Below are 23,766 nucleotides of genomic sequence, written 5' to 3'. Positions count from 1 at the left end.
AAATTGATCGGCTTGTGTGTGCTGATCGGGCCAGCTAGTTTTAAAGGTTTGACGGTAGACAATTTGGTTTAGTTATTTGAATTATTCTTTTATAATAATTTTTAAACCGACTGGTCTTAACGATTTGATGGGCTTATAGCATAGTACAAGGTGGTAATTTACAAGTATAGAATCATAGCAAACTGAAAAATAGTGATTACATCGATAGAGAAGGCAAACGGGCAATAAGCTATACCGCTACCCCTTTTGAATCAAATCTTTCTCTCTTTTTTTAATCAATAGTTTGTTATCCAAGGATATAGAATATATCCATGGCTAAAAGGTTGGTTTATTTTACACGACTAGTTCCAAGTTTCAAACAGTTGAGTCAAAACGTTGAATTGCCAAACCAATTTAAACCAAATCGCATAAATCTAAACATGGTTAGAAGGGCCAAATTGCTTTCTTTTGGGTGATATCAAAATTTTAAATAAAGTTTACATATTGTACCAAGCAAATTTAACTAGTGATGAGGTGAACATGGCAAATACATATCTATATATGATCTATTAGACTTGATTGAACGTATAGATTAACACACACACACACAAATATATATATATATATATATATATGTACATTCATGTGTGTAACTGGCTAACTGCTCGCGTGTTTTCTCTTGCTTTTGACATCTTGACACATTTTAAGAGAAACCATGAAAAAGAAAGTAACAAACGTTACACATGTACTAGGAACAACGATAGAAATGAAGCTACAACGAGACATGTCGATATATAAACTTGTAGACTGGCGTTTGACAATGTGGTTGTATGCGTAGACCCTCCCGTTTGGCCATTTTTAATACGTGGTACTATCAATGGGTCGGGTTTGGGTATTTGCTCCATACTGCATTACAAATCAACAAGAGATTCAGATAACGAATTAGAGGTAAAACTTTCGTTCAACTTACTTGTTAATAAATTGCGTCGATGGGTTGACTTAATAAAGACGTATAAGAGATTTGTAGAAGTTACCTGTTATTGTTATTGTTGTTGGGGCAAAAGATGATGACGTATTCATACGCGTTACAAGTAAACGTGCTGGTAGCATCATCAAACGCGTAGCTATAAGCCCGAGGACAAGCTCGTTTAAAGATACTAGAATAGTAAGATGGTTTACACGTGTTTGGATTTGCATACTGCCCGCTACAACAATATTGATCCATACCGAACGCACCACAAGCACTATTGCAAGCAATAACGCCTCCTGCACCTCCACCACCATCGGCACCCACCACTTGAAGCTCTTTCGGGCACCCTATAAAACAAAATTTTAACTAGACCAAACGAATGAAAACAAACACTTAAGTGAACAACTTTTTTTGTTCGTGTTAGTTTATATTCGATCGTTAACATGTAAGTGAACATTTCGCGAACATAAATTAACAAAAGTGAACATAAATGAACACAAACGAACATAAATGAATGATGATAAACCAACACAAGTTAAAAGGTAAATGCTAATGTCTAAATTATACTTATCATTACATCAAACATTTCAGATTTAAACAAATATATCTAAAAAGGTTTTAAAATATGAAAATCAACTTGTTTTTAAATTATTATTAATAATAAATAAATTTAAATGGATTTTTAAACAGTCATAAATGAACAAACAGATATAAACAAACATAAATTCGTTCACGAACGTTAATGAATAAATACGGCATTTGTTCACGTTTGTTAGTTTAACTAAATGAATAAAAAACTATGTTTATATCCGTTCGTTTACGGTGTATTAAATAAATAAACAAAAACAAACTTTCCACCAAACGTTTCACAGACAATTTACTAAACTTTAGTTCATTTACATGCCTAATACGTACGATTCAAAGACTCACCCATGTTAATGTCTGACGCGCAGCCCGTCGCGTTACACACACCCGATGTGGACCTTGGCACAACAATAAGTGGCAAATTGTAACCATCTACAAAACTAACATCATAATAATCTAGATTATTATACCCGCCAATCGTTATCTCAAATAGCGACGCGGGTGGCGTCGCACCCATGCCACTACATTCCATCTTACCACCACAATCGGCGGTTTGACATTTACCTACACCCGTTGCATCAAACGTGCACCCGGTTCTAGCCCATACTCTCCCTGACCACTTTGGTGTCGACGTAGGGATTTGCGCGCTTTGGCCCGAGTTTAACTGGAACCCCGAAGTTGGAAGCGGGGTTGATCCTGCACCCGACAGGGTAGCTGGCCATATTGTAAACGGGCAGTTGTTCGTTATGGTGAACACAGAAGCCGAAGAAAACGCGAACAACGAAACAGTATAGGTTAAAACAATGAATCTATAGGTTGATAATGATGAATTTGAATATATTGTAAGCATGTTAAGCTATTGAATATATGTTTGTTGTATTGTTTTGTGTTATAACTTATAAGGTGGGTCATAACTTATAAGGTGGGTTATGAAACTTATGGTTGCTTTTATATAAAGGGTGTGTAAGGGGTGGCCTTTGAAATAAGTAATTCCTTTCTTTAACACCTGAAGAGTGTGTTAATGTTGGGAAAATGTGTTATTATTATTATTATTATTATTATTATTATATTGTTAAGTTGAGTTATCCTGGAGTGGGTCGTAGGTTAGAGGTGAAAAAAAAAATCAAACCCAAAACTTGAACAGAAAAAAATAATTTGGAATTGGGTTTTTCAATACCGGGTTTTTAATACCTTGAACCCCTACCTGATTCCACCTGTAGGTTACGGATAGAGTATGCATTTGAGTACGATAAACATGTACCCGCAACCGGACCTGATTTGTACCCGGTAATACCTGAAAACCGGAATCGGGTTTTTCCAATACGCGATCCCCGAAAAATACCCCAACAAAGTGTAACCCCTTAAAAACCAATATATACCCGAAAAAACCCGTAAAAACCCGAAAATAGAGTCTTTTTCAATACCCAGAAATATGGCATTCAAATAAACCCGAATTTAGGGTTTTTTCAATACCCGGATATAGGGTAATCAACTAATCAAATATTCGATTTTGGAATACCCGGTTTATACTTGACCCGAACCCGATGCATAAGATATAATTTTAGAGACAATACCCGAACCCGACCGAATACCGGATTTTTCAATCCTGGTTATACCTGAACCTGATTCTATACCCAGAACCGGGGATTTGAAAAACCCGATTTATATACCTCTAGTATAGGTAGCACAAAGATGGTTGTGAAAAGGGTAATTTAAAGATTCTTAATCCTAAGTCTACATCTAAAAAAACACTATTTTGGTAAAAAAGCAAACAAAATTCGATTTTATATTTTTTTTATTATTTAAAGTAATATAAAATAATAGATCTATAAAGGGTTTTATTCTTCGGGCCATCCCATGAAACCTTGATATCAAACCATCGTGGCCAAAAATAGTGTGACATTGCAAAAAAGAATAAGTATGAGAATAATGATAGATACCAAATAGAGTGTGGTTAACTCTATCTACATGATTGTGCTATGTTAATAATTTAGCTAGAGAGATTTTTTTAATTGATTTATTTCAAATCGTTCGCCCTGCACCCACCCCTCGAGTATATGCTTCAACAGGAATCACACAAGGGTAGATTATAAATCTCTAGTAAAATGACTGCCCGTAACCCAATAGTCCGTTTTAGGGATTGGCGACTTACCCATTCAGTGACTTTGGCACTGGACGTTCCCCAAACGGGTACTGTCGGGTCGGGTGAATTCAATAATAGACGCCTGTTGGCATTCCAGCCTTCCTTCGCCTTTCATGGCCACATATCTTTCCGGCTAAGGAATGGGAAATCCTTCTCCTGTTCCATGAATCCAATTTGCATTTCATTCGGGAAAAGCCATCTTTTTCTCAACAATGCCTTTGTCATTTGATCCAATAGAGGAAACTTACAATTGCAAAATAATTTGTTTAAAATAGCTTGTTTTTAAACAAATAAATATTGTCTCCTTTTATATTTCATATAAACATCCAAATGATTTACAATGAAGTGACAGGTAAGCGGGCAACAAGCTGCGCCGCAACACCCTTTTGGATAGCAAACCCAATCCGACTAAAAACAAAGTTTTGATTCTTATGGGCTGATACGTTACTATACACAACTTTCTGAACCCTATTCAAAAGGTCCACGACATCCAGAGCTAAGAAACCAAAAGTGTCAAAGGCGAAGGGGATAAACACTTGTTGATTCTCCAAACAAGCTCTCTCGTGTTTAGCAACCTTGCCCGATGCCGCCTTCAATGCTGCATGGCCTGCTACAAATCCAGTGTCCCTAATCCCAACAAGAGGGGACACTCCTGTGAGGTCGACACAAGCGTGTTTTCCCCCTACCCACCCAAAAACAAGTATATCGGCCGGTCGTAATGTAGATATTCCTTCTTGAGGATCCGTAAGAAAGTTTACGGGGCTTCCTTTTTAGCCGAAATTCGGCTCGTTTAAGAACATTGCATAGAACATCTCTCACCAAATCATGCCTGTACTTAAACCCAGGCAACTCTTTGCAGTGAACCGCATGCTCGCCAAAAGAATCCAAACAAACCTTACGGCAAACCGGGCACGGCTCATCTACCGGAAACAAAGGGATCATTAACCGATACTTCAGGATGGCCCGGTACTCCAAAGCCGACATATGTTGGCCCAATACTTCAATAGGGAGAACACTTAAGAAATCTTGAGCCCGAGGAGCCCGAAGACACTCAAACACCGCTTTCTGACGAGGGGATAAATCAAACTTCATTTCCAAATTCTTGATGATTCCACTATAAAGGGCACTTGCCAAAGCATGTTGGGCTTTAGGGGGGGCGGTGTCTTTATTAGAGAAACCGCTAATGTCAAAATCGGGAAGTGAAATGTGCAACCGATCTATCGCACTCCCATAATCGGAGTCAAACCCATCAATACCACAACCTCGAAGAATGTGGTCTTGTAATTCCCAAGATTGCGCCCTCGAGGCCACAAACGCATAAGTAGAAACGTCTGAAGCTGAACATAAACCCAAACCTTCAAAACGAGTCGGAAGTGATGCCAACCTCCATTGAAAATCTCCAAAGAAGGGACCACCACAAACCACGATGTCCTCAATCTCCCCCCGAAGGCCATTGTCAAACACAGAAACTGCTTCCCCTACATACACAGGTTGGCATGTTCTGAGACCAAACAACAACTTTCCAACTCCCATACATGAGCGGAGCAAAAGGAGCTCGCATTGAGGGTCCCGCAAATACGGGAGATAGCTCATCAACTCCACAGCTCACGAAGCCCTTTTCATAGCAAGTTCACTGATGAACCCGACATCCCGGCTAACGGCTCCCCCGAGGAGTTTCACACCTAGCACCGGTCTTCCAATCTCACAGGGAAACACCCCCTCCTGCACCTTAACCCCATTGCACGACGGCCAAAATACTTCGGTTTTCTTAATATTAAGTTCAAGGCCCAGGCGGGACCCTCCGACCTGATAATATCTAAAGTTTTGGCAACCTCTTTAGAGTCCCCAATAATTGTACCATCATCTAGGTACCAAGCATGAAATAATTTGTTTAATTTGCTCGCTTACCCATTATCCAGATGTAGCTCAGTTTGTGTTATATAAAATAGCTTTATTTTGCAAAAAAAAATAAAATTATTTAAGGTTAATAACTTGTTTTTGAAATTACAGATCTGAAAAGAAGCTTTAAATTCAGTATTGGAACGCAATTGAGGTGTTATGCCCTCCGATGATCTCGTTGTAGCGGTGAGGAAGTTCTTCTGGCAAAGAAAAGGCTTCATGACGTAGCATATAGTTTGAGCGTTAGCTAATCATTAGTTGTCCATAAAAGCGATGTTTGTATATATATTGTTATTTACCTGCAATAAAGTTGCTTAGTATTATGTTCATCTATTAACTTTTTTTATTTTAATTTCTAAAACTAGAACCCCAACGGCTACAATAAATATCGGTTACAACCAAGTGAGACGAAAGAAGGATTGCAAGCAGAGATAACAAAAGAGCCTCAAGGCATTGTGAAACACGAAACATTCTATAAGGGTATTTGTAGGAGAGGGTTTTGTATTATGTGGTATCCATTCGATTGTGCGAACTAGTTTATATACCAAAATCGAATATATAAAGATATTCAACTTTTTATTTTTTTTAACGAAATTAAAATAATATTAAAAGACTTAATAACACGAACCGACACATTACAGCTGCATTGAAACAATATTGCCTCTTAAATTTCTTAAATTAAGTTGTACCAATATTATATGTAACATGTACCTCAAGTGTTCTTAAAGTGCACTTGCAATGCAACTCCACGCAACTAAACTACCTCACGAGATTATTTACACCACGTCTACCGGTGATCATGAGTTCCCCTTCATTTTTTTATAATTTTATTTTTCTTTACAAATCATTTTTACCCATATCTAAATACAGTTAAAACAATTTGGTTTAATTCTTAACCCTTAACCAGGGTTGTTGTTTCAACCATAACCGAGTAGTGATAAGGCTACTTGTTGTGGGCGTTAAACGTGCGCCCAAGCCATCTCATCGCCAAACACCAAAACGAGCTTGTGAAAATTGGATGTTAAATCCACCAACGCCAACCCATTAATGCCCAAATTGTATCAATGAGATGGGGTTCACCTCAAACCGACCAATCACTTTTATTTAATTGATTTCTTGTACATAGCCGGATTGGATAAGAGGGCAGGGTGGTCGACGACCGATGGCCCAATCACCGCAGTAGGCCCGAATTTCTATTATAAAAAACTTTTTATATATTTTTATGGAAAGATATTTATTTTTTAATATTTCCCATTACACAACTCATTTAAGCATATTTTTATAAACAAAATTTTGTTTACACGACCTAAATCATAACCAACTAAGTCTATTTAACAATTTAATTGCTTAAACTCAACAAAAAAAACCCTTTTACACATGGCTAAAAATTTTTTCCGCCTTCATCCCAAATCTTTTTAATGATTCTCAAAGACGGCACTACTCCTTGATCATCCCACGACTCCCTGATAGCCCCGTTCAGTGAAAACAAAAGTCCACAATACGCTGCTAGCCTCGTTTAGTGGAAATATAAGCAACACTTTTCAACGAACAAATGGAAGGCCAGACGAACAAATGGATACCACAACGAGTAAAAGAAGACTAGTATGAGGGTTTCGCCTCCTTAATCATCCCACGGGTCCCGATAACTCCATTAAATGAAAACAAACGCCCACCAATCGCTGCTAGCCCCATTAAATGAAAACAGAAACGACACTTCTCAAACGAACAAATGGAAGTACAAACGAATAAATGAAACCACAACGAGTAAAAGAACACTAGAATGAGGGACTCGCCTCTTTAATAATCCCACAATTCCTTGATAGCCCCGTTTAGTAAAAACGAAAGCTCACCGATCGTTGTAGCCCCCGTTCAGTGAAAATAGAAGTGAAATTTATCTACCGAACATATGGAAGTCCAAATAAACAAATAAAAACCATAACGGGTAAAAGAAGACTAAAATGAGGGACTCGCCTTCTTAATTATCCCACTAGTTCATTGAAAACAAAAGCCAATTAATCGTTGCTAGCCCGGTTAAGTGAACAAATGCGGCACTTTTCAAACGAACAAATGGAAACCACACAAGTAAAATAAGACTAAAATGAGAGACTCATCTCCTTGACATGGCCGACTTGTATAGGAGGGCAGTGTGACCGACGACCCTCTGCCCGATCACCTCGCTAGGCCCGTTTTTTTAATTATATATTTTTGTGAAAAAATATGTCTTTTTAATGTTTAAATTCAATTAAGACCTCATACAATAACTGTCCTAGCTCTACGGTATCTTTTGTTTCATTTCTTCTGCAATAATCACAAAAACTTCTTTTATTATGGATCTACTACCAGAAATTCAATGCGTAATCTCAGCATTCAATGTGTATTCCTGAATAATCTCTGAGTTCATTTAAGGCTACTTTTATAAACAGTTTTTTTCTGCACAACCCAAATTATAACCAAGTATGTCTATCTAAAAATTTAATTGTTTAAACTCCACAAAAAACTATTTTACTTAAGGCCCACAATTATTTTCATCTTCGACCCAAAAAATTTAGCGATTCTAAGAGACGCCGCTGTTCTTGTATTTATTTGCTAGCTTTGACCCGTGTATTACACGGATTCGTTAAATAATAAATATAAATACGCCCCTTGTTTGAAATAAAGAAACAAAATTAAATGTTTAAAAATTTAAATATACAGTTCAAACAATAAAAAGTTTATAATCACAAATTTATAAATTTGAGAAAATCTCTTTATATACAATATTTGGTCTTTTATCATAAATATTCCTATCGTTATCCGATAGTGACAAGTTTAGACCACATCTGGTAGTTACATTGGATAATATAACATATAGTGTCCATGAGAAAAGATTGTTTATTTGCTATTTTCTACTTATTTAATTTTCATAATCCTGTTTGTTTGATCTGTCATCAATATTTTATTTTATAACTCAGTTGTCAGAATGAATTTGATGAGAGATTATGAAGGAAAATTTATTATTTTATAACGAATTGCTAAAATGGTTTTGACTCATAACACATGGATAACTAGATTGAATTAGAAAACTAGAATGTTAAATTATGCTAGAAATTAAATATGGATTTGATACCTAAGTCTCATTATATTACCTTATTAGAATGTTAAACCACAACAAGCCTGCTAAATGATGAGTTAATTAAATCTCGTTTCTTAGGCCATCCGTAGTGAGTGTTTCTGGGCTTCAAAACCCTCCCAAAACGTCTGCAACATCGCCCTCTCTAAGTTTTCGGTTGGAGAATTTTGTACACAACACTGCTTTTGTGAGAGAGAGATGGATAAATAATGTAATTATTGCATGAGAGTTGTATAGAGTCGTAGACTTTTTACAATTATACCATTTTTTATGCAAAACTCTCTATTGATGACGGGGATGTCACGTGTCACACAACGACCATAGAGGAAGAGTTTTGACTACGTATGGTCTTACGACGTTATTCAACGAAAATGAAAATTCACACTAGGGATGAGCTCGGGATGGTACATATAGAACATGTACCGATCCCGATCCCGATCCCGATCCCGAAATTCGAAAATATTTGGTACCGTTACCGAAATGTTCGATTCATTCCCAGTGTTTCGTGAAAAATTATGAAAATAACGAGAAAGTACAGATACCGAAAACTTGATACCGACAATACCGGTGCTGAAAGCGCACATCCGTGAAAAACAATCCACACTAGATTCATTTCGTTAATAAAACGACACTCTTTCCAAAACCAGTAAACCGTTAAAACCCTAGATTCATTCATCTTCTTCAAACCACTTCAATTCATGATTCTGAAACGTATTCTTTTCTTCATATTCATCTTCCTCTACACCTTCTACGATAACTGGCTTCCAACACCCACTTGCACTCTTGTTCCAGGTCTAAACGACCCACAAATTAATGGCCTACAGGTGGAAGATGAGCTCAAGGTTATCATGGTTGCTGATTTGATGTTATCGGGTCATGAAACTGGATCTGGGTACTTGGATATGCAGTTTAAGGAGTTCTATTTTGCCAGGTTTTTTAAGGTGTGTTGGATTTTTGAGGTGCACACCAAGTGTTTGATGAAATGATTGTGTTAATGTTGTTATGTTTTTGGTTAGTGTGATTGAGAATTGGGTGCCCTTTAGGTTTTTGAAGTTGATTAGTTATAAACTTGGTTATAAAGCTGGTTTTGATCGTATTTTGGTTCAATTGTTGAAGCGCACACCAAGTGTTTGATGAAATGATTATGTGATTTATGTTAGTGTTTATGATAGTGTGATTGATAATTGGGTACCCTTTAGGTTATTGAAGTTGTTCGCATTCGGGTCGATGCTCCGAGTCGTAGCGCTTTCAGGTTGTCGGTTTCAACACCCCATGTGTTACATGTTAAAAATAGGCAGGGGTATAATAGTAATTGTGTTCAAATAGTAGAGGGACTGTATATAGAGTTGTCATAGTTCAGGGACTTGTTTGTAAATAGTTGGTTAGGTTGTTGAGTCGGTATATGAGATAGTTGCTTCAGTTGTAATCATCATCTGGATAATGAATTGAGCTTTTCCTCTCTTACGATTCTTCTTGTTCGATTCTATTCCTATCACCATGTCAGTTCACGTTCGGTTCGACGTTCCCAGTCAGTTCAAGTTCGGCTTGACGCTTTGTGTCAGTTCGCGTACGGTTCAACGCTCTGAGTCAGTCCGGTTCAACCGTCGACTTGAATGCTACCCATACCGTCAACGCAAACACAACCTGAACGCGCTACTGACGGTCGACTCGAACGCGATCTAGATCACCAACCCGGAACGTCGACCCGAAAGCGTTCCCGTGTGTCGACCTGAATGCAAATCGATTCGTCGACCCGAAAGTGTTTGATGAAATGATTATGTATTTATGTGAGTTATATCAATGTTTATGATAGTGTGATTGATTTTGGGTACCCTTTAGGATTTTGAAGTTGAGTAGGAAGCCGGGTAAGAATGTATGATCTTGTGTTGGTTCGGTTGTTGAAGTGCATACCAAGTGTTTGATAAAATGATTATATCAATGTTAAGTGCTGTAGAACTTGTTAGGCGCTTCATGGGGTTGGATTAATTGGATTGGATTTTTCATATGTAAAATTTAGTTTTATATATATACAAATTTTTACATGTAATTTTTAGTTTTATATATACACACACACACAGCGTTTTATATGTAATTTACAGAATTTGGCCGGCAGTTTGGTTCGACTAGACCCGACTAGGGGCAATTTGGACCGACTAGCGACTAATCTGGCCGATTAACTAAAAATTATTGACTGACCTCCAACTACCGACTAGCTGGTGTTTTTTTCCGGTTTCCCCAACACTGTCAGTGTTTATAACAGTCGGAAAATTTGGGCACTCTTTGGGTTTTTGAACTTGATTATGAAGCTAGTTATGGATCTTAACTTGGTTAAATTGTTGAGTTGCACATCAAGTGTTTGATTAAATGATTATATCAATGTTCATAATCGTCTGTTAACATTTTTGGTACACATAGGGTTTTAGAACTTGATTATAAAGCTGGTTATGGATCTTATATTGGTTCAATCGTTGAATTTTACACCAAATTTTTGAATAAATGGTTATATTAATGTTTATAATAGTCTGATAAAATTTGTTGGTTTTTGAACTTGATTATGAAGCTAGTTAAGGATATTGGTTTAATGGTTGGTCTTGCTAAGTTCTAATAATACTGATGTTTTCCTTTGAAGGATTCTGACATTAAAGCATCATAATCTGATCCTTCACATGTTAATATTTCAACCAGAAATCATTTGAATTCTTGAAGCCTGATATGCTGATTGTATTAGGAGACTTATCTTCTCAAGGATCAAAACTGAGTCAAAGGAAATGGTCATATGTGGTGCAACAATTTCACAACTTATTGGGCCCGTTTCTTGATCTGCCATATCATGTTGTTCCCGGAGATAGAGACATTGGAGAATGCCGTAAGCTGAATGAACTATCTGCTAATAAGGTAAGTAGAAGTTTTCCAGGATTGGATTCTTCTGGTTGTGGCTCGTTTGATATTGGAAACGTTAACTTTGTTTCGCTTAATTCGGTGGCGTTATTATGTGGAAACAATGATTTACGGTTTAGTGTTGAGAAGGCGCTGGAAACAGAACATTTAGAATTACAAACCGAAAATGAAAGAGTGACAGATGTGATTAAAGAGTCTTCTGGAATCAAGATTCCTAAATATGAGTTTGATTGGAGAGAAAACACTATGTTATCTGGATCGGGTCCTGTACTCTTGCTTCACTTCCCGTTGCATCAAACAACAAACAATGTGCACGATGAAAACTTTGGACGCACGCGCGATAAAGAAGAACTATTGAAAAAAAGGTAGTATTAAATATCTAGAGAAAAACAGGGCTAATTGACTAACGAACACGAATGAGTATGTTTGTGTTTGTTTAACTTAGTCGACCAACGATTGAACACGAATAATTAAACAAACTAGGTTTTCTTGTTCGTGTTTGGGCGTTAAGAAAACGAGCGTGTTCATGCTTTTTATATTCATTCGTTAACAATATGAATGAACTGTTCACGAATGAACATAACTGAGCTAAAACCAACTAAAAGTAAATGTGAATGACAAATCTGATGGGCTGAAAAAGGTATTAAAATCAGCCTAAATTGTAATGGGCCTGAAAATTTAAATGAATATATTTACGAACGAGCTTAAATGAACATAACAAACTTTAATGAACGTAGACGAGTTTAAATGAACGAATGTAAACAAACGTTCACGAACCAGACATGTGTCCATGCTTGTTTGTGTAAGTAAATGAACAAAGCTTTTGCTCATATTTGTTCGTTCAGTAAATAAATAAACTTCTCGCCGAATGGTTCACTGAACGTCTGGTTTGCTTACAGGCCTAAAAATTGGTCCAATCTCACCTGGTACCCTGTCATGATATTTTAGCCAACTAACTTAAAATTTTTAATTTTTTTCTGAACCTATGATGGTATTTTCTAGGTAGGTTAAAAAATTTGGTTACTTAGGATAGATTTAGACCAAAGTTGGTTAGCTTATTTTGCAATTAGCCCTATTTTATCGTGCACCGTGTGCATTACAGGTCTTTGATATTTTATGCACATGTGAAATATAAACGCGTGTGATGTTTTATCTGAACATAACTTGAACCTCTTTAGGCAACCGGTTGAGGATGGACCGTATGAGTTATCACAAACGCTTCCTTCAAATGCTACTGAATATATATTCCATGCTCTTAAGCCCAGGTGATTGTCTTCTCTGGTTCTTGATTCTTAAAATATAATTTCTTTGTTTTTGATTCGTATAATAACAATTTTTCGGTTCTTGATTCATATAATATAGTTCTTTTTTGTCCTTGATTTATAAAATATAACTTTTTTGGTTTTTGATTCATAAAATACATTTATTTTGGTTATTGATTCACAAAATATTATTCTTTTTTGTTCTTGATTCATAAAATATAACTTTTTTTGGTTCTTGATTCATAATATACAAATTTTTTGGTTCTTGATTCATAAGATATAATCTTGATTTATAAAATGTTATTCTTGATTCATAACTTTTTTTTTCTAAACAAAATATAATTTATTTGGTTCTTGATTCATAAAATATAATTCTTTTCTATTTTTTCGCTGTCTGCAGGATGATTTTCAGTGCGCACACACAAACATTTTCTGATCGCGTTCATCCAGACGGGACCCGGGAGATAGTTGTACCCGCCATGTCGTGGGACGCAGGAAAAAACCCTGCTTTTGTTGCTGTAACTTTTAGACAAAACGGTACTGTTGCTATCGTTAGCCACTGCAGGTTAGCTGGAAAATTGCATGTAGTACTGTTTTATACATCTCTTTTTGTTATCTTCATATTAACTGTTCAAACATCCTTAAGAAGTTGATATCAACCTTGTTAAGGTTGTTTCTTTCATAGTATTCTGCCATAGGACTGTTTTTTTGGACGTCGTTTGGCTTGTTCTTGGATGTTGTATACTAATCGGCTGTTTTTAAGCCGCTTAGTTTTGAAGTAATTTGTTAAAGGAAAAGGGGTTTAGTAATTTGATGTATAACTTTTTATTGATGGTTATTCAAAGAATTGTTGTTTGTTTGGTGTAATTAAATAAACAAATGAATTAAAAAAAAACATCATACTCATCATTTCCCTACTTATAGCATTGTTATTGGTCGGATTCTACTGGTATGATTGATTGATTGATCATAATCATCATTAATTTACACACGATTTATATTTAATTTACACTTGATTTCACTTGCGTTTTGTGAGTTGAACGTATTACATATAGACTATCATTGGCCAATGGGTTATAGTTTGGATTATTAGAATCTTGTATTCCAAGAATAAATGATTAGAGAACACAATCGTTTTACTTAACCTAGCAATCTTAAAAATCAGGTTGTTTGACGGTCTTGTGCTTAATCATTGAGAGACATGACTAATTAAGAGGTAGCTTATGTATCATTCAACATGCTTCTAAAACTTATCCATTAGAAGACTTCATGAACCATTAAGAGGTATTATTTTAGCGAACCAAACATATTCTATCTCGGTGCCTCTAACCGATTCATAGTTAGTTTTTTATTAGAATTATTAAAATGCTACTAAACAACCATGTCTATAGACTTGATGTGCTTGAAAACCACAAGTCAAGTTTGTTGTGATTAGATAACTAAAGGTAGGTATGTGGATGCCATGGCATTGATGATGAAGAGAGGTAGTAGAGTAGTAGAGGTTGCGGCCTTGGGGAGATTGGGTTATATATACTAGAGGCCCACACAAAAAGGTCGGGTCCAAACCTGACCGGTCTACCCAGCCCGGAACCGATTTTTACACGTATCCAACCCGTGCGTAGGATCAGGTACAGGATTTCTCCCGGAGCCATACCCGGAACCAACCCAGAACTGGAATCGGAACCAGAATTACCCGGTCAAAACCCGACCCTACCCTACCCTACCCGAAACCCGAAAAAAACCCAGAGGAACCGGTCAAAACCTGGTCAAATACCCGACTATACCCAGAACCGATTTCTACCCGATCCGGTTTGACTTTTGTTGACCATACCCAAAACTGATTTCGGGTTTTAAAAATACCCGATTTGTGCACGTCTAATATATAAAACATATCTATGTTGATATATAAAACATATCTATGTTGTCACATGTGTGGGTGATTTAATTCCCAACAAGAAAACACAACGATGAAAAAGACAGTTATACCCTTATAAGACAAATTAGGGGATTTACCACTAATGCAAACTAATGTCATAGTAAGAGTAAATACTATTACAGTATCTCAAAAGTCAAAACTAAAGGAAAATAAGTAATATATAATACTTAAAAGATTAATTTTTTAAACATAATTCATGATGCTTGTAGTTTCTCTCAGGATGTTCATGATGTTGTTTGATAGTTTTTAGAACAAAGCGTAAGCCAAAACATTAGCAACAATTTTTATTTTTATAAGTATAATTAAATTATAGTTTTGACTAATATTTGTTTTCAACGTTTTTTTATGGTTTTCTAACTATATTTTTCTCCTATATGGGACAAAATGAACTTATGTATATTGTTGTGATATTATTAGAAGTAGATTATATTGCCTTCCAAATAAAAAATGACCGATATATACTGCGAAGCGTGAAATGGCCGAGAAATGCCATTGTTTTCTTCTCATGCAAACTCCCCCAATATTGCTTTGATTTCAATATGCTATTGATACTACAATTAAAATTCATAAAGACTAAACCTCACGATCTCACATGGTTTGGTAAGCACACATGAAAGAAAAGGTTTTTTTTTTCGCCTAGAGATTGTAAAAATAAGAGAACGTTACTGGAAATGGCCTAACTAGTGTAAGTTAAAAAAAATAGAGAATCACAAAGCCTATGATCTTATAATCGGGTTTTTGCTATCGGTTTTGATCGAAACAGATAGTTCCTTTGAAAATTTTAAGTTTTAACTTGATGGACTAAAAGTTATAATAAAAGTTAACCGCAAAATCAAAGAACAAAATTTTAATAACAAAAAAAATTGTCTTAAGGTTTTGAGACTTCTGACACATATTTATTACTATCATATTTCATATATATAAATTATTTGGATTGCATAAATATTCTTTTTTAAAAGAATAGTTGTAGAGATATGATCCAGATTTATGGGTAAAACCTAACTCGCATTATATTTGTGGACCACAAGAGGATAAAAAGAATATTTATCTTCATCGAATAAAATGCATGGCGTCACTAATTCACTAACACGTTCCGTAACGCCGTTCGCCTTTAGGGGACGCTAATAGTGATATCAACCCTAATCTCTCTAACTACATAGAAAAGATGAATAACTCATGTATGCTCTCACTACTACTCATGCTCATACTCATGTACAAACACAATTTATCTTTCTTTAAACAACCAAAAATTAATTTTCACGCTAAATGATGGTCCCCATCATATGAAGAGGACATTCATTAAAAACACACTCAATTATAGAAGGCTTTTGAGTACCGTTTATCTAGTATGCGGGATTCTTTTTCAATAACAAAAGCATACAAATTCTTATATATTTGTAATTCTTAAATCTATAATTAAGTTAATAGTATTTTTCTTATCCTCCACCTTTTTAATTCTCAAATTCATCATTAAATATTGAACTTCAACCTACGAAACACTTCAATAAACATTTTCATTTTCACTAAAAAATCATTTTCTAAAAAATTGTGAGATCATCCATACCCGTGTTGACGTGTCATCATCTCATTGGTCCCATGACTTTTCCTCTATATCTTCCCCATTAAGCCTTGATAAACCAAATCTGCCCATCTAATTCACGCGGTATATACACAGAATTATAACAGTCTTTCTCTCTCTATGGAAACCCACTACCCACTTTCCTCTTTATCAATTTCAGCTGACGTTTTCACTCTCATATAACAAATTCTGAATCTTTTGGTTAAAAATCCAGTCTTTTTCACAAACCCATTAATATTATTCCAAGATTTCCAAAACCCATGTTTTAATTTCCCTTATAATCACTTTATTGATCACAAATTTTGAATCTTTTTGTTAAAAAATGGATGTTTTGCCGGCCAAATCGCTGCCGGTGGGTTACCGGTTCAGACCCACTGATGAAGAGCTTGTGAATCATTACTTGAGGTTGAAGATCAATGGATTTGATAAGGAAGTTAGTTGTATTCGTGAAGTTGATGTTTGCAAGAAAGAGCCTTGGGATTTACCCGGTTTGTGTTTTTATTTAATAATAATATTAATAATAATTATTATTATCTTTTTTTTGGGTGTTTCAAGATTTGGAATCTTGATAATTTGGGGATGGTTTTGGTAATGATTATTATAAAGGTATTTAATTAAATTGACTGCAGATCTGTGTTGCAGAACTTGCTAGACGGTAGTACGGTTGGGTACAGACTAGCGATTAATCGGATAAATCGGATTGGGATTTTTATATAATTTATATATTTGTGTATATATGGATATATGTGATGGGTCATGAGAGACCTAGAAAACTCCATAGAATATATTGCATATATGCAGTACTATATAGTACATATATGTGGTATATGCTGCATATATACAGAATATTTTACTTCATATATATGTAAGTACTATGTAATACATTTATGTGGTATATGCTGGCGTATATGCAGAGTATATTACTCATATATGTAATATGAACTTATGAAGCTCTCTAGGTCTTTCACAAAGTATGTGTTTTTCATGATTATGTTCATATAAAGTTATAAACCGTGGTCCGAATGCCTTTTAACAAGTAATAATAATGATAAAAAAAGTCTGATTTTTGACCGATTAATGTCCACCGATTAGTGACTAGTCGCCGATTAATTGCCGACTGATTCTTTTTTTTTTATGAAAATGTTGCAGATTTGTCGGTGATTGAGTCGATAGACAACGAGTGGTTCTTCTTTTGCCCAAAAGATCGAAAGTACCAGAACGGACAGCGATCTAATCGCGCTACGTTGTCTGGGTACTGGAAGGCTACTGGAAAAGATCGAACGATCAAGACGAGCAGGGGGAATAATGTGATCGGGAAGAAGAAAACGCTTGTGTTTTACACTGGACGAGCCCCTAAAGGCGAAAGAACTCATTGGGTTATTCATGAGTATTGTGCTACTGAAAAAGAACTTGATGGTACTCATCCTGGACAGGTGTGTAATATGTTGATATTGTGATTTTTATTTAAAGTTTGAAGCTTTAGTTATTAATCATGCTCTTGGTAATTGGGTTTTTTTATATTATTTTGAAGTTTGAAGCTTTGGTTTTTAAAATGTTCTTGTTAAGGGCTTTTTTTATATATAAAGTTTGAAGCTTTGGATTATAAACATGTTCTTGTGAATTGGGATTTTTTTTATTAAGTTTGAAGCTTTGATTATTAAATATGTTCTTGTTCATTGTGAGTTTGTATAAAGTTTGAAGCTTTGATTATTAAACATGTTCTTGTTTGTTGTGATTTTTTTTATAAAGTTTGATGCTTTTATGCATAAAGTAATGAAATTTGTCGTGAATTTGCAGAGCCCGTACGTACTTTGTCGTTTGTTCAAGAAGAACGATGTTGAAAATGGTGAAAATGGTGATTGTGTTGATCATAGTGATGCATCCCCTCTTTCTGCCGTGAAATCTTCTACTGAAGATGTTCCATTGGAGCTTGTAACTTCGGGTGTGACTGGTCAACCGAACAAGCAACCTTCAAGCGTTCCGGCTTTGAAAATGGAAGATTTTGAGAAAAACGATGACATTCTTTATAATCTTTCATATCAAATGGTATGTTCATGAGTACTTTAGTCGTTTACTTATATTGATTATATGTTCTTGATTTTTGACTTAGACTTTATTTTGTATATATATTTTAGTCCGAAGACTTTGATCTAGAAGAAGCTCTAAAAACTTTCTGTGACGAATCGCCGGTACATTTCGATTCAAAAATGTTCTCTCCTATGCATCCGCAGATGCAATTTGCAGAACTTGGTCCTGCATATTTTAATAACCATGGAGTTATGAACTCTGTAAATGAAATAAATGGAATGCACAATCAACCGGAGAAGGATGATATTGATTTCTGGAGCTGCATGTTAGTTGAATCAGATCAGCTTTCTTTGAACGAGTCTGGTTATAATGGCGGGTCGGTTGGTCAAGCTTCAGTTCCTGTTAAAGAAAATGAATATAGTGGCGAATCAGATGGTGAAGTCATGCAAATACGAGGAATCATGTCAATGCAGGTACATTATTAATATTCATTGCATGCACATAAAATGTTGTTTAGTTACTAAGTTAACAATGTGCTATATTTTTTTTTATGAAAGTATAGTTAATTGTTATGACAAAAATATGAAAACTTGTTACATATTTAGTTACAACACGCTCATAATATGTCGTTTAGTTACTAAATAAACCTTGGTTACATGTTTTTTTGTAGCCGATAAGTAGAGGTTTCTCTTTCCATCCTGATGTTTTTGAAACCGAGGTTGGTCAAAATATCGCGGTCAAAGCTGATTCTTGCAGCAGCACCAACAGTGAACATAATTACGATACAGGAATCAAAATAAGAAGCCGCTCGACACAGAGTGTTGATAATGGTGCAACCTTTAACATTCAAGGAACTGCACCGAGAAGAATTCGTTTGCAGAAGAAGCTACAAGCTGGCCCAGTCACCACCCGTGCTGATAACAAAAACGAACATGAACATGAACATAATCCCATTAAGGTAGTTTTCTAATTATCAAGATCTTATCAAGTTTTCAAGATTTTATCAATTTTTTTAGATGTTATTTAATTTCAAGATATTAACTCTCCGATGAAAAAGTTTTGATTTTGAAACTGGGGTTTGCAGGAGAAAGAAAACCCTTTTAAGGATTTATCAAATTTTCAAGATTTTATCAGTTTTTTTAGATGTTATTAAATTTTCAAGATTTTAACTCTCCGATGAAAAGTTTTTATTTTGAAACTGGGATTTGCAGGAAAAAGAAACCCTTTTAAGGTTTTATCAAATATTGGATTTATCAAATATTCAAGATTTTTATCAATTTTTTTTTATTTTATTAAATTTTCAAGATTTTAACTCTCCCATGAAAAAGTTTTTGATTTTGAAACTGGGATTTGAAGGAAAAAGAAAACCAAGGATTTTTATCAGAATTTCAAGATTTTATCAGATTTTTCGGATTTTATTAAATTTTCAAGATTTTAACACTCCCATGAAAAAGTTTTTAATTTTGAAACTGGGATTTGAAGGAGAAAGAAAACCAAGGATTTTTATCAAATTTTCAAGATTTTATCAATTTTTTTAGATTTTAAAAATATTCAAGATTTTAACTCTCCGATGAAAAAGTTTTGATTTTGAAACTGGGATTTGCAGGAAAAAGAAAACCCAACTGCTAGTGATGCTGTTTCCACAATTCATGGAGAATGTGATCAAGATTTGGTTTCACATGTGAAGCCGAAAGCGGATTTTGTTCTCGGAATTCGCGTGCATATGCATAAGGTGCTTGTGATTCTGGGATTGTGTGTAGCAAGTGTAGGGATTGTTAGTTTGTGGAAGTGGTTTTAACATATTATGGAGTTTTGTAGGAATGATAATGTGACTGATTATTGTGAATTAGTAGGCTTTGTTATGTTTAGAGGACGTATTTACCCTTTTCCGACTTTATTATATGTTGGTTGTTTGTAAATAAGTTGAGTCCGAGCTTTTTTGGTTTGGTTTGGTTTTCTTAGTTCATGTGTTAAGCTCGGCCTTCTTTTTGGGTCAATTCTAATAAAGTTGTAACTATATTTTATATAGTTATGAGGTCGTTTAGACTCATGAACCTGTTTTAAAAATTAGAACTTTTTACGCTTGGCTTACGTAAACTAAATATTGTTCTTTGTTTAAATGATAAAAGATGTAATGATATGTGACTGGTTATTGTGAACTAGAAGACTTTGTTGTGTTTATAGGACGTATTTACTTTTTCCGACTTTATTATATGTTAATGGTTTGTTAATGAGTTGAGCCCGAACTTTTTTAAGCCAAGAGGTCTGGTTTTCTTGGTTTCTGAATCTTAAGCTCGGCTTTTTTTTTTTGTCAATTCTAATAAAGTTGTAACAATATTTATATACATAGACTATAGTTTTGACTTATGAGGTTGTTTAGACTCGTGAATCTGCTAAAAAAGTTGGAACTTTTTACTAGTTGGGCCCAACCGTTTCACATTTATGAGTAGTCTGGCTTACGGAACTACACTCAATAGTGTTCTTTGTTTAAATGATGAAGATATGTGATTGATTATTTATTTTTATATGACGTTATTTAGTTGTGAAGTTGTTTAAGCTCGTGAGTATGATTAAAAGTTTTACGAGTCGGGTCTGGCCATTATACATTCATGAGTAGCTTGGCTTACATAAGTTACACATATGGGGTGCCTTTGTTTGAATGATATTATGATAAAGATATGCACTTTTGTAAAGATTAGATTAGGCAAAAAGCTTTAAAAGGTAACAATTATCAATCAATCCTATAAAGATGGTCCATTTATTGATATTGTCACATCACGTGCCATTTTATCTTTATTCCGTGAATATTCTAAATTACAATTTTTCAAAGTCCTAAAGGAACACAATAATGTCCAAAACTCACATGATAATGTAAAAGGAGTAGCTAAATTTAGACAAAAAAAAAAAAAAAAAAGAGGCTTATTACATGGAGCCTAAATATAATATACTTTTTGTTTTGTTGTCACACGAATGCTAAATAATTGAAAAGTTAATATTCATGTTAAAATATGTTAGTTAAAATAAACATGAAAAGGGTTAAATGATGGTGAGTGCTAATTTGAAATGTTGTATTTTCAGGTACAAGTATGCAACAAATATGAGTGAGAAAATAAAACATTTCTCTAGACTTTATTTGACCCGAACATGTTCTGAAAAGTCGAAGTATTTCGAATTGTTTGTTGACATGAAGGGTGGTTGTGATCATTTCTCGAAGAAGGAGGACTTATCTAGTAGTTACTGATTTTATTCCGTGTGTAATCGTGTAAAGTTTATTTTATTAAGAAGACGAATCATTTAAGATATTTTGATTATTTTAAATTTAGTGTGTCATTGTGTAAAGTTTATTTTGATAAGAAGACTGATCATTTAGAATATTTTGAATAAGCAACTACTTAGTTGCGAGTAAGGTGTTCTTTTGTGTTTCAATCTTGTAGTGTGTTATATGTTTACTATGTTATGACGGAGCTAGACCTTTTTTTTTCTAATGGATTACTAAGTTTTGGTTCGATTTCAATTATCTTCAATCGAATTTTAGTTTTGTTATATCGTGTTGTTATGGATTATTGTTATTGGTTAGTGGAATAATAATGTTTTGAAGATGAATATTTTCTATGGTTAATCTTAGTTGAACTTCTTGAATCGGTTGTGGTTTGCGTTGGACGTACCCGAAGACTAGGGGTGAGCACGGTTCGGTTCGGTTATTGGGTGAAACCCAAACCTAAATCTAAGCTATCGGTTATTTTATAATACCAACTAATCGGTTTTCGGTTATTTGATTATTTGGTTATTCGGTTTCCCAAAGGAACGATTTATTTTATTTGACTGATGGGGCCAATAAAAAATTCATTATAAACGAAACTAGATCTTGTGGAATCATATTGAATATTTGACGATGAATGAGTTGTATACATGAAAGCGTAAGAACTCAACGGATTCCCTTCTTTGTTTGTCTGATTTGAGGGAGAAGGTCCCGTTCAGTTCTTAATAATTATAAGATTTTTTTATATTTTCGGTTTCGGTTTAGGTTATTTTCGGTTTTTTTTATTATGAGTAGACATTACAAAAAAAAAAAAATTCAAAAAAAAAAAAAAAAATAGAGTACCTCATACATTGAATTTAAAATACAAAAATAGGCACGTGTCATGTGGAACCAAACAATATAAAGTTGTTTGAGTAATAGAGTTAAAATTCAACAACATTCTTAATAAAAAAAACTAAAGGTTTCCCGAATCTTCATTCATTGTCTTATTCATCTTCAAAGTTTAGACCAAATCTTGATCATCTTCATAATCTTCATCACCATCAATGGTTGATTATTTTGGTGTTTTGTTTCTGGTCATACGTCTTAAAAAAACACGTAGAAAACATAGGTTAGATTAATCGGTTCGGTTCGGGTTTTTTCTGTTTTTTTAAATGGATAACCTAACCTAAACCCAAAAATCAGTTTTTCGGAAAACTAAAAAATTAACCGTCGGTTAATGCTTCGGTTCGGTTTTTTTCGGTTCGGTTTTTTCGATTATTCGGTTTCAGTTCGGTTAATTCAGTTTTATGCTCACCCCTACCGAAGACGAGCCAATCGTTTATGGCAAACCTAGTGGTTGTTGCAAGCATATGATAAAATCGAATTGTAGAAAACACAATTAGTGCAAAAAGTCGAATTGTAAAGAAAACAAAATTATGGAGTGTTGTACGGTTTGAAAATGAAACCCAAAAAAAAGGAAATTAAAAAAAAACGCAATGATTAGATTTAGAAGCACTATAAATTGGATGTGGCTTAATGGTAGAGTACTCACTTTACAAGTGAGAGGTAGGGGGTTCAAACCTCATTATCACCAATTTATATGGGAGATATGAGGGATGACACTGGCTTGCCAGGGTTCGAGTCCTGATCTCACCCGGTTTTACCGACTCCTCGCTATCGTGCCATTTGGCGGGCGTGGAGGTCGGGTTTTATCTGGTGAATCCCTCAATAGGGGGACCGCTAGGGGCTCCGTCCGTCCGGACTAGTGGCCGGCTCGGGCTACCTTTAGCCAATGAGGGCCGCGTACAGGGTATCACGCATTACTTAGTTGGTCGTTCAAAAAAAAAAAAGATTTAGAAGCACTAACCAATGGATGAGTCCCATCACCCATGGGAAAAGAGACCAAGTGGTGGGCCAACTATCAATTTTATTTTCTTATTTTTTAACGGTTTACAAGCATAGAATGTATGTATCATGTACGGGATAATCTAATGGCAAAAAGGTCATTGTCAGCTAGCCCAAACCATTCGTACGAAACCCTTAAGCGACTCTAAAATATCTTTAGTTCCGGGTAAAACTCAAGATCAAACTAGATATCACAAAGATCGTGGTACTATTTCATTGAGTCACTCATGCC

At 35.0% G+C, this 23,766-nt stretch overlaps 3 protein-coding genes across 3 annotated transcripts; 2 read left to right on the top strand and 1 right to left on the bottom strand.

Annotated features, from left to right (window-relative positions):
- Positions 1-718: 718 nt before the first annotated feature.
- LOC143626873 (pathogenesis-related thaumatin-like protein 3.5) lies at positions 719-2,420 on the bottom strand. Its single transcript, XM_077096819.1, has 2 exons — positions 1,880-2,420; positions 719-1,296 (listed from the first exon to the last, which is right to left on the bottom strand). The coding sequence occupies exons 1-2, from the start codon at positions 2,382-2,384 to the stop codon at positions 1,010-1,012; spliced, it is 792 nt and encodes a 263-aa protein (XP_076952934.1). The 5' UTR covers positions 2,385-2,420; the 3' UTR covers positions 719-1,009.
- Positions 2,421-9,323: 6,903 nt separating this feature from the next.
- Positions 9,324-13,517, top strand: LOC143628473 (uncharacterized). Its single transcript, XM_077098064.1, has 4 exons — positions 9,324-9,626; positions 11,371-11,948; positions 12,762-12,848; positions 13,246-13,517. The coding sequence occupies exons 1-4, from the start codon at positions 9,384-9,386 to the stop codon at positions 13,496-13,498; spliced, it is 1,161 nt and encodes a 386-aa protein (XP_076954179.1). The 5' UTR covers positions 9,324-9,383; the 3' UTR covers positions 13,499-13,517.
- A 3,046-nt stretch (positions 13,518-16,563) lies between these two features.
- LOC143625659 (NAC domain-containing protein 91-like) lies at positions 16,564-20,339 on the top strand. Its single transcript, XM_077095945.1, has 6 exons — positions 16,564-16,848; positions 17,510-17,793; positions 18,158-18,406; positions 18,496-18,861; positions 19,059-19,346; positions 19,980-20,339. The coding sequence occupies exons 1-6, from the start codon at positions 16,683-16,685 to the stop codon at positions 20,184-20,186; spliced, it is 1,560 nt and encodes a 519-aa protein (XP_076952060.1). The 5' UTR covers positions 16,564-16,682; the 3' UTR covers positions 20,187-20,339.
- The last annotated feature ends 3,427 nt before the right edge of the window (positions 20,340-23,766 follow it).

Source organism: Bidens hawaiensis, unplaced genomic scaffold (assembly GCF_021521415.1).
Source record: "Bidens hawaiensis isolate Kalapana, Puna unplaced genomic scaffold, B.hawaiensis_p1.1 tig00000458_1, whole genome shotgun sequence".
Lineage (NCBI taxonomy): Eukaryota > Viridiplantae > Streptophyta > Magnoliopsida > Asterales > Asteraceae > Bidens > Bidens hawaiensis.
The sequence above is the reverse complement of the archived record's forward strand: the minus strand, read 5'-3'. Positions and strand labels throughout refer to the sequence as shown.

Coding starts and splice junctions, on each gene's coding strand:
- LOC143625659 (XM_077095945.1), top strand. CDS start 16,683: ATGGATGTTTTGCCGGCCAAATCGCTGCCGGTGGGTTACCGGTTCAGA. Junction 16,849..17,509: donor AGAGCCTTGGGATTTACCCG/GTTTGTGTTTTT, acceptor AAAATGTTGCAG/ATTTGTCGGTGATTGAGTCG. Junction 18,407..18,495: donor ATAATCTTTCATATCAAATG/GTATGTTCATGA, acceptor TATATATTTTAG/TCCGAAGACTTTGATCTAGA.
- LOC143628473 (XM_077098064.1), top strand. CDS start 9,384: ATGATTCTGAAACGTATTCTTTTCTTCATATTCATCTTCCTCTACACC. Junction 9,627..11,370: donor ATTTTGCCAGGTTTTTTAAG/GTGTGTTGGATT, acceptor TATTTCAACCAG/AAATCATTTGAATTCTTGAA. Junction 11,949..12,761: donor GAAGAACTATTGAAAAAAAG/GTAGTATTAAAT, acceptor GAACCTCTTTAG/GCAACCGGTTGAGGATGGAC.
- LOC143626873 (XM_077096819.1), bottom strand. CDS start 2,384: ATGCTTACAATATATTCAAATTCATCATTATCAACCTATAGATTCATT. Junction 1,297..1,879: donor CGCGTCAGACATTAACATGG/GTGAGTCTTTGA, acceptor TTTGTTTTATAG/GGTGCCCGAAAGAGCTTCAA.